A 16315-nucleotide genomic window follows, 5' to 3' on the forward strand; every position below is an offset into this window, starting at 1 on the left:
AGCTGCATACCAAAGAAAAGTTATCCGCAACAACATGAGTTCTTGTCATTATATTTAGTCAGGGTACTTCAGTAATTCCAGGAGAATATATTTATTTATAATTAAAATTATTATTAAAAAATCATTTGAATTTTCAAATCAGTTTTTAGGAGAATGTTTTAAGAGAAATGTTTTGATATTAATAATATATATCTTGAATCATCTAAAAAGCAATTGCCTTGATTACAACTTTTATGACCTGTTATTTTTATACAGTTTCTTCCTTTCTGTTGGGTGTGTGCATTCATTGGTGGGATTCAGCCAGTTCACACCAGTTCGGCAGAACCGATACCTAATGTATCTTCAGTTTGGCAAACTGATTGTTAAAATGGCAGTTGAAAAAAGTGGAGTCCGTATGCTCATCTGCCCTGCATCCGCCATGCTCTCCATGGTGTACTGCAACTAATCTGAGGCTGCCGGCCAGGCACAGAAGCGCCGTCTGTGTGCGCCTACCTTGCCCGAGTCAGCCCTGTGCTCCCAGGCACATTATGGCTGATCCAAGGTGTGGAGGACATGGCTGATGGGTGAGTTTGTAGCAGGCACACACATAGACTCCGCTGTTTTCGGCAGCCCTTCTTGCCGCTGGGGCTGCCGCTTGCTTTCTTCTTCGCCAACTTCTCATGCATGAGGAAGGCAAAGGTAAGCGGGGATCATGGGGCAGCTGCCCCCTTCCCCCACCTGCCTCATGGCAGTGCCCCTCCTGCAAAGAACCGGCTGTTAAATGATTTGAATCTCACCACTGTGTACATTATTAACATTACTTGTTAAACGCTTTGACTATGCTGTAGAAAAAACCAATATAACTTCATACACATACACAACTAGATAGATAGATAGATATATAGATAGATAGATAGATAGATAGATAGATAGATAGATAGATAGACACATATATATTTCCTTCACTTGAAACTATTTTTAAATGAAAATCAAAACTATTTTATACACATTTCAATGAACCACACTTGGAATTAATAAATGTTTATCATGAATGTTAAGAGAATTGTACTTTAAGGTTATGAGGAATCATTCAAGACTTGAGAAACAAAATGTTTATTTGGGCTCATCCCCATAATCATGTTATTCTCTATCTGTTTTCTGTCTCTTCTACCTTCTTTTGAGAAGGAGAATACAGAAATAATCTGCAAGACTGTATTTAGAATAATGAACTGTAGTTTGATGCCACCACTCCAAATTTTACATGTGAAGCCCATGTTAACTGTTTCCCTCACAAGACCCTAGGAAGCTTTACATAATCTTACCTTTTAGAGAAGGATGAAAGCATGCATATCAATGATAGGTCATCTATAATGCCATGCCATGATTTAGGATTACTCTAAATTAGGATTCTGTGTGATATTGATTTATTTTCCAACTCCCAAGGCCTAACTAGATGTGTGTGACAGACACTGGACGGATACAAGCATTTGCCTCAAGGAGATGAGTTCTCCTGCTGTCAATGTCTTTTTTTTTTATGTGAGTGAGATTATGCTTATTCTTGGATAACAGAGTTTATAGGTTATGGGCTTCTTTGTTTTTCATCCTTGTAACTCTCCCAAAGTCACTTGTGTGACATGGGTTGCTATATCAATCATATAAATAATAAATCTAGTATTGCTTGGTGCCTGGAAAAAGTATCTCAAAAATGTTTTCTAAAACTATAGGTGCAATTTGTGATGCAGTCTATGCATAACTTCAAGCCCAGATGTTGCCCTCATTGCTCTAGTTCTTACTGAAATAAAACAAGCATTACATATTACAGTGGTGTAAGTAAAATAGATTATCTATGTCCCTTGTTTTTTTGTTCCATATTTTGATTAACATAAAAATCTTCATATAATACTTCAATGATTTTTAATTTTTGGATTGATTTCATATTTGTCTATAAGTTTTCCCAATGCAGAACTCTAGGCAATTTTTCAGACCCATAACAAGACAAAAGGAAATAATACTGCGGATACATTTAATTTAGTTAGTTACATGATGTATATGTGTAGTTTGTTTTGTTTTTAACTCTTTAGCCTTCCAGGACGACTCAAAGTAATTGAGATTGTTTTAGAAACTTGTGTAGTATATAGATATCATATTGAAGCAATTATTTGATGATTGTAGCATCTGCTTAGAGGGAGTCACCATATAGCACCCTGAAAAGAATAAAATGTGGTACAGTCCTGATTCAGTTCTTGAAATGTGATATTTAGACTCAAGCCAGCCATAGTTTGTGTTCACGTTAGTACCTGTAAGTAACTTCACCAACTGCCCCCAGATATGAAACAAGCTCACCATCACAACTTCCCAGTAGAAGGAAGTATGAAGAACTGCAGGACAAAGCAGATTCCATTACAGTATCCCAATACCTTTCCTCTTCACCACTGTTTGTGTAGATGGTGTTGAGGAAAAACAAAGCAGGACAGTTTCCTATGTGATAAATGCATTATAGTTTTGCTTCCTTGTACTATATTTTTTCACTGTGGGTAGACAAAAGCATGTCTCCTAAGAATACAATAATGTCTGAGTCATATTTGCAAATATTTAATGATTTGGAATTACTATTTCACTCAGAAGGAGAACAACAGGTAAATGCCATTAGGAAACTAGGATACATGAGTATTCCAGAATTTTTTTTTAACCAAGATCTTAAAGCTCTTGAGTGCCTGTTTTCTTTTTTTCCAGCCCCTTAACTTATCTGCATCTAAAAACGTTTCTGAGACAGCCAAAAAGCAATATGCTTTTGCAAAGAAAATAGCTGTAAACTGTGTTTTAAAGTAGCCTTCCCCAAGCTGATGGGTTGACTTTGTTGTACAACTTTTTCAACACTGCATCAGATTGGAGAGAGGAGAGCACAAAACACTACATTTCCCCTAGTGATTCCTTTGTAAAGAATCTTACTTAAAGACCCAAAGACGTACTGGAAGCACTTATATCAGGGGTCCCCAACCCCCCCCCGGTCCGCGGACTGGTACTGGGCCGTGGGCACTTAGGAACCGAATCACGCAGCTGGAAGTGCACTGAAAGCGCGTCTTCCACCTCCAGGAATGCGGCAAGTCTGCAGGAGTCTGGGCAAGGGTGGGAGAGTGGCAGGACAGAAGCTGTCTTGCTCAGGGCAAGATCTTTTGACAGCTGCGCTTGCAACTGGTTTGCCATGTCTGAGCTCCGTGTCCTTCCTCCTTTCCCTCTTGCTGTCTCTCCTCCTGCCTCCTCCTCTTCCTGGTCCTGCTCCCAATTCCTTCTTCTTCCTCACTTTCCTCTTCTCCCTCTCCCCACACCCCAGCTGGGCTCGCACTCCCTCCGTGCAACTCTCCAAGTTTGCAAGACAAACGCGCGCCAGCCCAGCTTGCAATCGGGCTCCCCCAAAGCCTCGTTGGAGGGGGACTTCCCCAAGGTATGTGCGTGTGAGGGTGTCTTTCTCAGGGTGCAAATAGGGGCAGGGAGAAGCTACCTTTCACCTTAAGCACTGCGTCTCCAAGGGATTCTTTCTCTGTCTCGTCTGCCCCTTTTCTGAGACTGCTGGGCTCTATTGCACTTCAACTAGAGTTTTTTGCTTTTATTTTGATGCTCCAGGTACCTAGTGTTTGGCAACATCCTGCCTGCTTTTCAAGGTTTAATTTGGTATAGTTTGTGTGTGTGTTCCTCCTTCCTGCAGCTCTTACCCGGCTTGCAATGGGGAAGGGGAGAAGCTACGCAAGACTGCTGGGCACTTGCGCAGTGCCGAGTTGGTTTGGTCCCTCCCTCTCTCTGTTTTCTCAGCATTTCATCAGCGTGCTGGGTCTTTGGTTTGTTTTGCTCGAAGGCTGAGTTTAGAAATGTCTCTTTAACTTCCCACTTTCTTAGAAGCAGAAAGTCACTGGTCTAATCTAATACAATAGAAATAAAATGCATTTATTTGTTCGTTTATTTAGAAAATTTACAATAAATGTAATGCACTTGAATCATTCTGAACAGAGGTTGGGGACCTCTGATTTATATGAGTACTTTGTTAATTTTGGAATGACCCTTGGCTGATTTTTTTTTCTCAACATTTGCTATCATGCTTCTTCTGTGCAGTCATTATTGCTATAACAAATAGGAATTTTTGTTATTATTAAAATTTATATACCTCCCAACTCTCAGCAGCTCTGCTAATACTGCCTCTTCTAGCTAGGAGGCAGCTCTTAAGATTTCTTCCTTCTTGAAGGAAAGTTTCTCCCCTTCCCCCTACACTTTATCTCTGCTTTCTAGAAGAAGCAGTGATTTTTCTATTTAGAAATCTACACAGAAAATAATTAAGTTGCACTGCAATCAGATGCTGCAAGCAAATAAGGAGATCTCAACCATAAGCACCATATAATTTGAGAAGGCAAGGCCTTAATTAGCAAACCTGTGGATCCCAGAGGAAACAGAGATCTGGGGTGTTATAAAAACATACCAGTTCCCATCCTCAGTTAGCAAACAATTGCAATTGATAACAAATGGAAACTATATTAACCATTGTTTTGGGAAGTTAACCTAGTAAAATTTTATGTATCCAGTATAAGAATTTAATAAGGGCATTTTCTACTCACACAAATTATTTGAAATCACTCTTGATTTTCTTCCGATCTGGGGGAATAGGCCAGATATTATTTTTAAACCATACAGATTTTTATATTTAATAGTAACTTGGTTATATGACTACTTAGTTTATGTAAACCAGTGATTTTCAACCTGTGGTACACATATCACTGGTGGTACTTTGGCACCTGGCAGGTGGTATATGGGTTGAAAAGCACTGTAAAAAAAAGTGTTAAAAGTGTAAAAATATAGTGAGGGATGAGCTAAAGCACTGCACAGGCCTGTGGGAGAATCAGCTGGAGCTGTGGTGTTGCCAGGGCTCTCTGCTGAGCGCTCAGGGTTGGTGTGGGACTCCAGCTGATTGGCTTCCAATTGGCATTTCTGGGAGCAAAGCACAACCTGGGGGAGAGGAGTCAGTTGGAATTGCACTGAAGAGAAGGGGAGAAGGAGGGGGAGAAAGGAGAGACTATAAAAGGAGGTTTGGGTGGGAAAGAGAGAAAAGAAAGACAACAGGAAAAGAGAAAGAGAGACTGAGCAGCAGGCAGCCTGGGGGAGAGGAATCAGATGGAGTTGCACTGAAGAGGAAGGGCAGGAGAGAGGAGAGGATATAAAAAGAGGAGATTTTAGTGGGAAAGGAAGAGGGAAAAAAAGATAGGGAAAGAGAAGGGGACAGAGAAAGAGAGACAGAGAAGAGGAGAGTCTTCTTTGAGACAAACAGAGGGAGAGAAGGGGATATAACAGTACAAACATTAATGTCAGAGAAACAAGTACAAATTTCCCATCAAAAGTGTCATAAGTGGGTGTACAAATAGTCCTCAACCTACAACTACAATTGAGCCCAAAATTTAGGTTGCTAAGTGAGAAATTTGTTAAATGAATTTTGTCCCATTTTACGACTTTTCTTGCCACATTTGTTAAGTGAATCACTGTAGTTGTTAAATTAGTAACATGGTGAATCTGGTTTCCTAGTCAGAAGGTTGCAAAAGGGGATCACATGACCCTGAAACATTGGGACCATCATAAATAAGAATCAGTTGCCACGCATCTGAATGTAAATCATGTGACCCTGGGAATGCTGCAATGGTCATAAGTGTGAAAAATGGTCATAAGTCACTTTTTTCAGTGCGGTTGTAACAGTCACTAAGCGAACTGTTGTAAGTCGAGGACTACCTGTATTTTATCATTCCCCCCCCCCCTTTTTTTTTTTTGGTCATCAAGTTTTTGACACTTTGCTAGGTGACTGGTGGAACTCAAATACTTCCCTATCCTAAAAGTGGTACAATTGGTGAAAAGGTTGAAAAGCCCTGCTGTAAACTGGTTTTTCTTTTAATAAATGTAACTTGTAATGTTTTGAAGTGCAGTGTAACTCTGAATCTATTTTCATATCAGACCCAAGGTTCAATTGATAGCCAGAGGCTACAGTACTGCCAAATTGTAGATATTTTCCCACTTGTTTGTTTGGAGCAGTTCAAGTTGGCCACAGCCTATGTTGTTGTGCATTGATGAAAAATGTTAGGTCAGCCATGAATCAAAATAACATTTACACTTTAGCAGTAAAATGTACTAAATAAACTATTTTCCTTCTTGTAAAAAAAATCTCCAATCCAAAATTAACAATAGTAGATTTAAGAATATTTAAAGACTATTATTTCTGACACCAGCTTCCAAAGGACTAAACTTTAATGGCAGACATAACAGTGTTTGGGGTTTTGCCTGGATTGCCTATATTATAGATATAGTACAATCATTTCCTTTACAAAAAAAATCATCCATTTGAACTAAGAAACAAATAACTTACAGTTCTGTTAAATTGCTTCAACATTTAGTCAAAATATAGTTCAGCACTTTGTATTTCAGTGTGATAACCAGTAAAACTTTAGAACACTTAATTACACTAAATTGTGCCTTGTGCACCTCCTGCACGACAGTTTCTGAAGGCACAGAAATAAGAGAGATAATGTCCTATGTATATAAAAATAGCAGCTATCTTTGTACATCAGGCTGAGTCAGGGATCAGCATCTATTCTGGCCACCTGGTGCTATAGTACATAACATTCAATTGTGATGGTTTAATCTACTCCCCATTAAAAGCTGAAATCTTGCAAAAATTTGTGTGACTGCCAAACTATTAAGGAAATTTAGTAATTTTTATTATGCATTTTTATGTATCATGTTAAGAGGGAAACAAATAAAGGACATTAGCATGATGTGATCCAGATATTAAGAATGTGGTACCTGGTCATTTAAGTCAGGGTATGTTATTGTTATTGGAGCTCAGATAAATATATACAGTATGTCATCTTTGAAAATGGATATTAACAAAAACAAAATAGGCATATCCTTGTGAATCTCTGTTTGACCTTCACTAATTACTATGTTGAGGATTGTTAAATAAGCTCTTCATTTGTTCAACAAGAACCATAGCAGGAATCTGAAAGAACTCTTTCTTCATCAACTGAATAGATTTATCCTCATTTCTGTTAAAGGTAGCCTGCTCTAGTAAACATTGGCTACTGGACTCTTGCTGCAGAATACAGTCTTAATTTTTTTGTTATTCGTTAGTAGAACATTCCACTGTTCCTTTTCTGTCCAAGAGAGGGGCTGGGACATGTTTGTGACCACAATATTTACTCTGAAACAGTCAAACAAAAAAACCCTCCCTCTCTTGGTCATTACACAGAAAGAGTGTCTAAGGAGTTCTATTTCAGCTGAGTTACAAAAAAGACCCATAGGTCACCATTTTTGCTAATAATGAGTTTCTTGTTCCTCTCTTTCACAGTCTTTTTTTTTTCTGGTTTATAGTTTATAGCGTGAAATAATGGTATCAAAGCCTGTCTTTCTAGCTTTTCCCATTGCTATTAATGATATTGTTTCTGTCTGATTTCTTTTCTAAATATTTTTACAGAAACATATGGATACATAGCATGCAGCAGAGCAAAATGTCAGACATCTTTATTTCTAAGAATGCTTTGCTGAGAGGAGGGGGCACACAGATGGGATTGTTAGAATATACAAATGGTGGGGAGCTGCATCCTAGTGCTCTGTTTAGAAGTGTTCCTGCTAGCCCAGAAGAAAAAGTAAGCTACAGCTTGTAGGAAGTTTCCCAGAGAAGATGGCGGAGCACATTACCATCTATTATGTTTTCTGATAAAGAATAATTTATACCTGCCTCACATCCACCAAGGGAAGGCAGCTAAAATACTTTTAAAATTGTTGATATGCCCATTGACTTCTCAAAGTCAAGAAACTCTGTCCCATAAGTTATATGTGCTCATGTTCTATATTCCTATCTCATTTCCAAACTTTGGTTAAAAAAAAAATACTAAGTTTAGGAATAAATTTCCAGGTTAGTTTAAGAAAGTATATGAAGCAACCATATTTGCCTGAATTTGTTCAATCTTCTGACTTTTTTTTTTTTGAGAGCAGCATTTTTAGATTACTGCATAAATCAGTGAAGCTCTAGTCTAGATGATAATGAACTGATTAAAAGAACAGCCTGTCTTCTCACTTTTTTACAATGTATTTAATGGATGATCTTTCCTAGCTACAATTTTATCTACCAGTTGAACTCATTGTGAATGATGTTGTTTATTGCTATGGTCCACACTGAAACTATGATGGCAGCTGTCACATCAGAGAAAATTTGAGTCTAGATGCCTAAACTGGATTGAAGCATTAAGCAAGGGAAGAGTTGCTGCAAAGAGCTAATCAAGCAATTTGCACTGAAATTTCTATCTCAGAGTGGTACCCATCAGTTGTTTCCTAGGTATCTTATTAGCTCCTGAAGCATATCTTGCTTGATGTAACTCTTCTGAGACAATTCACCACTTTGCTTATTTGAAATATCAGACAGGTTGGGTAGCACATTAGAAAGCTTGTATTTCCTGGGTAACACTTGACTTCTGTTCTGGAAATTATTGAGTTTTTATTATTTTTAAGCATTGTTTCCAGAATGGGTTAAACCCAGTTGTTTTCTATTAAATGTTCTTATAGAAGAAATATTTTCTTTAGCCCTTCCAAGATTTGTGATGAGCAGTTGTAACTGCTGCTTGTCATCAATCATTAAGTTAGAACCATTGAGTGCCTCCACTCGTGAGCTGGTTCAACGTCATCACAGATTATACCAACTGGTCAATAAATTGTCAGCTTATTTGATCCATATTGTCTTACATCCCATGTTCCATTAGTCTGTTTTTAATAAGGTCTTTTCCCTCCTGAGCCTGATTTATGAAGTGGGGCCTGCTTATAAGCCCGGTATGCATCGCTGGAACTTTCATCCACATTTGAAGCAGCATCACGCAAAATTTTTTGGATGAGTGACAAAAGGATACCTGATATACTTGTCCTTGGTGGTTCATTCAAAAGAGGTTCTTGTGTCCCACTGGTTCCTGGAGTGCATTTGGGTCTTTGGTTTTCCGTAGCCCAATCATTAGCTGGATCTTTGTGAGTGTAGATAGGTGTCCTGGCATTTATTTTACAAGAAGCTTCCCTTGTTTTTTCTAGTATGTGCTGCTGCATCATTTTCAGAGCCATTCCAAAAATGTCTTTTGCATGCAAGTCCAGAAACCAGGGCTTTTCTGAAACACTATCAGGCCCTGAAGTTGCAGTCTTGTTTTCACCACTGATGGGAGTGCATACATCGCTTTTGCTACCTTCCAATTTGTGCTTGATCTCCTGGCATGCCTTTTGAACAAGTAGGGAGCAAAGTTTATTGACATAAGAAGGATTTTCTGAGCTTCTTTCGTGGCTGGTAGTCAACCTATCAGCTGATATGGTATAAGCCTGATTTTTACAAGTTCCACTTGCTGGTGTCAGTCCATATTGAAATCCAGTTGCATATTTTTGAAGATCGTTACTTATCCAGCTCACAACATTGAGTTGTTCAGAAGAACCTTGCTTGAAAAGGCAAACTGCACCTTCTATATTGTTGGGATTACTCCTGTCATTATTTTTTATTACAATAACCTCTCTTTCCTCCAGATTACCCAAATCAAGTTGGTTGTATTCTCTTTGATTTTTATCCTTTATATTTAAACTGGGCACATCAATAAAACTGACCATTTTACAATGTAGCTCTTTGTGTCCTTTAGGGCTGTAGTGACTTACTTTACAGACTTCTGCTTTACTGTGTAACCAGTCGATGTTTTGAGCCATCTTTGATGTGTTAAGATGGAGCTGCACTCAGGGCCATAGAGTGGTAGTGTTCTAAGCAGCTTTGATCTTGTCAGATTCAAGGTATTGCCTCTTCTCTTAGTTTCCCATGCTTTTCTACTGGCAGATGAGATTATCATTTGTGTGGACAAAAGGGTTTCCATGGGAGCAGTGACATCATAAAGTGTAAGTTATCAGCAAGCAAATGTACATTTAAGTGATACTTTAAGTTCTTGAAAAAAGAAAGGCATATTTTTTTCCCATAGACAAATATTAAATTGCTTTCAGAGGATTATTTATTATTCCACATTTCAGAACCACAGCTAGAACCATATTTTGGGGCAATTCAAAAGACTTAATTCTGCCATAGGCTTATTGTGCAGAAAAGCCTGTTCAAAACTGTACTGGGATAGAGGTGATCCACAATATAAAGCTGAAAATTACATGCTTCTATTCTGAATTCATTATTTAGCCAAACCTGTCATTACTGATTCTTTATTGGGAAAACTGGATTACATATAAAGATTTTAGCTAATTAAGTTTGACTGATACTGTTTTAGTTCCCAGAATAGCAATTCTTTGGAAAGGTCCTATTTATTTATAATGATTGTATCATGTCATGAAATTTAAATGATCGTCATTAATGTCTGTAAACATTGTTATATGAAACTGGTGAAAGAATATTATTAGTCTTTGCTAAGTAAACGTGAATATTTCCTACAACATTGGTTTCTTGAGCTAAAATTTTACCTAAAAGGGGAAAAAAAGTGCTAGGTGTGGCTTCTTCCATCTCAAGAAAATTGCTGTTTCTCCCGTTTTCTTTTCTTCTACTTGGTACAGCAGCATAAATCTATTAATCTTTCTCATTAATTTGACCATTTCTTTAGTAATCTTAATGAACTGGATGTCCTTCAGATATATTAAGACTACAATCTCTATATTTGATTTTTGGCTGTGATGATAGGAAATATGGAATTTGTAGCCTAAGCCACCTGAAATTGCCTAAAAATATATTAAAGCATAGCCCTAGTATTAAAAATTGTCTTAATTTATGTGTTTTAAGACAGCCACCCCCACCCTTTGTGCCTTGGGGGTCCAGCTGGGGGGGGAGGGGCATCAGGTTGCATGAGCAATGGCCGGCACACGTGTGCATAGCTCAACTTGTGCAAGCAGCAGGCCGCCATGTACGTGCATGTGTGCACAGCTGAACTTGTGCATGTTGAGCTGCATGCACGTGTGCATGTGCATCAGCCTGCCACTTGCGCAAATCAAGGTGTGCATGAGTGCGTACTAGCCCACCAGTTGCGTGGTCCAGTTCCGAATAGGCCACGGCCCAGTAGTGGGCTTGGGGGTTGGGGACTCCTGTTTTAAGATATATTTACAGTCCTTTATTTCAAAAAGCTCTTGTTTAAGGGTTGTTGTTTGAAAAACTCACGTTTGTTCTTTATTATGGTCATTTAAGTTTATCATACAAATGGTACCACTAAATGCATGATCTTTTGCATTCACATAAAAAATGGAAATTGAATTGCCTTTTTAAAATAAATTTATATGTACTGTTTAATTTAGATTTTTTATTAAAATATATAGTTCTCCAGCATGATGGCTGAAGAATCCACCAATGGGTTATTTCAGTCCTCCTTCCCAATCAGACCAAGTTGTCAAGTTGTTATGCCTCCTAATTATCTGGGACTTCTCAGTTTTCATCTTGGTCTTTCGCCCATGAGGACGTGATTTCTTGACTCTCAGTCATTTGGAGCAGGTCAGACTAGATTTTATTAATCCATTGGTGGATTTTTTTTTTTTTTTTGAGATTGGGAAAATTTAGCGGAGATTATTACCTCTCTTGAAAATCTGAATCCCTTCCCTTTCCCTGCAGGGCTAGAGTAGCACTCCTCTCCAGGACTGGGGTGGTGGTGGTTTCTCTTCCCTGAGTTCAACTTTCCAAAAACCTTTCTGATAGAAGCGGGGGGAGTTTTTCCATCATTGTGGTGTGGGGGGGTTCGAATATTCACACCCCCTGGCAAGCGCGCATGTTTCTGGCTGGTGGCCGCCATTTTGAAGTCTCGTGGCTTCTTCTCTGACTGGGCTCGGTCAGGGATTTCTATAGTGGCTGCCATTTTGAATTCGCGTAGCACAGCTTTGCCGGAGTTATTTCGGCCGAAGCACAGCTGTTTGGTTGTTTGGAACAAGCGACGGGGAATTTGTCTGGCTTTTGTTTTGTTTGATTTCTGGCTGAAATTGAAGAGGAGGAAGCCTCACTTACAACAGTGATCTATTTTTGCACCTAACAGCTGTTAGGCGCGATTTCCCAAACCGATCTCTTCATTACAGAAGAGCCTAGAAACTTGATTCTTTTCCTTTTGGGTATGTTTTGATTATCTTAGGAGCCTAAATTCTCCTCCTCCTCCTCCTCCCCCCTTCCTTTCTCACAGAGTTCTAGGCATCCGCCATTTTAAGGCATATTCCCACAGGGAAACGCCCATTCACACCCTGGCCAGGACGCCATTTTGTGATTGTTCAACAGCTTGCTTCTGCTATATATATTGTTCTACATAATTCACTGGTATAATTGCATAGATTTTGCATAGGCCTTTGCATCATTTGCATTAACTTTGCCTTTGAGCTTAAGTGTTTCAGAATTCATCATTCCTATTGAGGAAATCTATTATCAACAAGAGTGTGGAATCAGCAAAACAACGGTCCTTCAGGCCCTGCTCGCCATATTGCCTATATCTGCCCCTCTGCATCTAGTGGTTGCTTCAAGATCCTGACCATCGCCACTATTGTGGGACACGTATGATTTCGCCACCAACTTGATCTCAGGTCCATTGCTGGGTGACGAGCGTTGCTGCGCCAAGCGTGAGTTCTGGTTAGCCAGTGGGCCGGCTCACGCTAATCCACGTGAAGTCAGTCCCTCTTCAAGGGGGCTCCTGATGTCCTTTGCAGAATGAGTCAATCCCAGAGTGACCTCTGGGTTGCATCTCAACTGATATGGCAGAAACCACTGAGTCACAACCTTTGGACAATGATAATAACCCCGTCCAAGTTGAGCCGGCACCCGAGGCGCCTGGAGGTAAGGCCAAAGCCAAATCGAAGTATGGCAGGAAGGCTAGCAAGGCAAGCGATAAGCAGGCCGACTGTACACACAGAGCCCTGGAGAAGCAATTCTCCCAGGCCCAACGCTTGTCTGCCGAACGAGGTCATACACTGTCAACCTCCACAACACCTGACATGGGAGCGCCCCTACCATCCACATCAAGAGCTTGGTCACCTGAGAATGTGCTTCAGCAGGTCTTGACTCAGACCTTTGGTCAGGGAGGACCACCTCTGTTTGGGGAGGACCTTGATTTGCCCAGCCTGTCAACTGCACCCATCGCTGCCATCATACCATCTGCTGCGGGGTTATGGCCTCCGCTTGAGCAGTCCTTCTCTGACCAGCTCCAAGTGTGGATATCGCACGCTGTGTTCCAAGCCATGGCGTCTACAGGGCAACAGCAGGCTTCTCCCATTCCAGGGTCTTTTTCTGCACCGACCACCTCCGTACAACCTCCACTGGATCGGTCAGGTATAGTCTCCCCATCCCATTCCCCTGAATCCGACTCTTCAAATGCTTCAGATTATGAGGGAAGTAGGAACAGTTGGTCGGATTGTGAGGAACCTACCCATGAATCTCAGCCCATGGCAGAGCTCTTCAACGCTTCGCTGTTTCCTTCTTTGCTACGCAGAGCTTGTACAGCGGGCAAGCTTTCCTCTAATCCAGTCCCAACCCCTCAGCCTTCCTCTGATCAGGACGCTAATCCCTCTTTGCCGTGCCTGTAGACGAACACCTACAAATTCCCTGTCCCCTATTATTCCTCAAAAATATTCAGGGGCAGTGGGAATCACCGGCTGCTGAACTGACCCAGGGAACAGCTGAGCGCAAGATAGTGGACATGGCTAAGAATTTAGCAGATTTATTGGAGGTACCAAAAGTAGATGAGTCACTAGCTCCACTTTTTTCGACTGCCAGTCTCCCGGCAGATGTCTCGGACGCCCTTAAGGCGGAAGATAAAAAATCTGAGATGGCCTTACATAAGGTCCATTTGGCATCTGCATGGGCTGCAAAGGCGGCAACATCCACTTCTTTCTTTGCCAGGATTTCAATTACCTGGCTTCAGCAGTTGCAGGACAGGATTCCTTTGGAAGAGGTCAGAATCCATCAGGATTTAACTAAGTTAATAGCCACATCCGAGTATATGGGGATGTCTCCCTGTATTCAGCCAAGCACTCAGCCCGAACAATGGCTTCCAGTGTAGTCGCTAGGAGGCTTCTATGGCTCAAAAACTGGAGGGCTGAGAGCAAACATAAGTGCCGTGCGGCCACTGCCCCCTTCACGGGTGGCAGATTGTTTGGGGAGGCCCTAACGCCATATCTCATAAAAAATTAACAAAAACAAAAGGTTATTTCTCATTTGGCAAGGAGAACTAACAGATGCTTCCTCCCTTACAGTCACCGGCAGTCCTTTCGGACTGGGACTGCGACGGAGTCTGCAGAAACATACCGACCCCCAGCCCCTAAGATTGAGCACTCCTTTGACAGGACACACTATAGGGACAGAACCCAGTGCCAACCCCAAAAGAAACAGTCCTTTTGTGGCAGAGGGGGTCGCCCCTTCCGTCGCTCCAAGTGACTCAGAGGGGACTCCCCCCATTGGCAGCAGACTTACTCTCTTTATCCGCCAATGGGAAAATACGACCACAGACTCTTGGGTTCTGCGCACCATAAGAGAGGGCCTGTCCCTGGAGTTCAAATCCAGGTCAGTAGATCATTTCGTGTCTTGCCCAGCCATGAGAAACTCTGTAAAAAGAGGGCTCATGGAAGACGCCATCCAATACTTACTCACCATCAAGGCTATAGAGGAGGTTCCCCTGAATCAGGCGGGACGGGGGTATTACTCCATTCTATTTGTGGTCCCAAAATCTTCAGGGGGATGGAGGGCAATCCTCGATCTCAAGGGACTGAACCTCCACCTGCAATACCAGAGGTTCAAAATGCAGACGTTACACTCCATCTTATCCAGCATAAGACGGGGGGGATCTATTGACTTCGATAGATCTAAAGGAGGCTTACGTGCACATCCCCATCCTCCCGGACCATCGCAGGTATCTATGATTCTGCTACCTCAACCGCCACTTTCAATACAGGGCTCTACCATTCGGTCTATCCTCAGCACCCAGAGTCTTTATCAAGATCCTGGCAGTGTTGGCAGCTCATTTAAGGTTAGTCCCTGTTCGGGTCCAGTGCTATCTGGACGACATCCTGATCCAGTCCCTGTCAGTTTCAACCGCCCAGTCGGATTTGACCCTCACAATAAGAACCCTACAGAACCACGGGTTCTTGATAAATTTCAAAAAGAGCCAACTGACTCCCTCTAATCCGCCTGTTACATCTGGGCATGGTGATAGACCCGGAAGCTTGTCATGTGTACCTATCAGAGGAGAGGCGTAGGAGCATCAGAGACTTGGCACTCAGGGTGCACAGAAGCAGGACTGTATCATTGGCCACACTTTCTCAACTCCTGGGGAAGTTAATATCATGTATAGCCATAATGCCGTGGGCCCGGTTACATGCATGGGACCTTCAGTGGTTCCTGCTCCCGTACCAGAGACAGCATACCAGTACATCCAACCAGTTGGTGCGCGTTCCTCATCAGGTGTGTCTCTCAGCTGGTGGACATCATCGGCCATTCACAAGGGGACTCTATTTAAAGAGCTCAATCGAGTCAGGGTGACCACGGATGCAAGTCTCTTCAATTGGAGTGCACATCTCCAATCCCAGATGGCTCAGGGTCGGTGGTCACAGACAGACCTCAGGCACAGCATAAATTGGTTGGAGCTCAGAGCGATCCACCTAGCCCTCAAACACTTCCACACAGTAGTCGGGGCAACATGTGCTGGTCCTGATGGACAACGTGGCTGCAAAAGCTCACATAAATCGGCAAGGGGGCACCCGGTCCAAGTCCCTCATGACAGAGGCTCGAGCATTGGGCTCCTGGGCAGAGAAACATCTGCTCTCTATCAGGGCCGAGCATATCTCGGGAGAGGCAAATCGGCAGGCAGACTTCCTCAGCAGGTCGATAATGGACCATTCGGAGTGGATGTTACATCCAGATATCTTTGAGGAGATCTTGAAGAGATATGGTCGTTCGATAGCAGACCTGTTTGCCTCCCCAGGGAACACCCAGCTGCCCAGATTCTTTTCTTGGTTCCCCTCCCGGGGAGCAGAGGGGGTGGATGCCCTGCATAGCCAGTGGCCGCGAGGCCTGTTGCACGCCTTTCCCCCACTGCCTCTACTTCCAGTAGTTATCAGGAAGATCCTGGAGGAACAGGCGGAAGTGATCTTTATAGCTCCTCACTGGCCCAGGAGACCATGGTTCGCAGATCTGGTGAGTTTCTCATTCTCAGCCCCTTGGAGGATTCCAGATGACCGGGTACATTTGATGCAGGGTGATCTTCAGCATCCAGACCCCCAATGGCTTCAATTGACCACCTGGCACTTGAACGCTGCACCCTGACCAGGGGTTCATATTCAGCGGAGGTGATCGATATAATCC

General features: G+C 42.0%; 1 protein-coding gene across 8 annotated transcripts in view; it reads left to right on the forward strand.

The window, feature by feature from the left end:
* Window positions 1-16315, forward strand: part of PALLD (palladin, cytoskeletal associated protein) — a 524810-nt gene that overhangs the window by 414205 nt on the left and 94290 nt on the right. The window contains exon 1 of one of the 8 annotated variants that reach the window (XM_039326463.1): window positions 3019-3421. The exons of the other annotated variants lie outside the window; for them this stretch is intronic. Within the exon in view, the coding sequence (XP_039182397.1) occupies window positions 3075-3421 (347 nt within the window). The 5' untranslated portion in view covers window positions 3019-3074. Of the gene's footprint in view, window positions 1-3018; window positions 3422-16315 lie in introns of those variants that run through there. 8 annotated transcript variants of the gene reach the window in all.

The sequence above is a fragment of the Crotalus tigris genome, unplaced genomic scaffold (assembly GCF_016545835.1).
Source record: "Crotalus tigris isolate CLP2741 ecotype Arizona unplaced genomic scaffold, ASM1654583v1 scf7180000024341.3516292, whole genome shotgun sequence".
Lineage (NCBI taxonomy): Eukaryota > Metazoa > Chordata > Lepidosauria > Squamata > Viperidae > Crotalus > Crotalus tigris.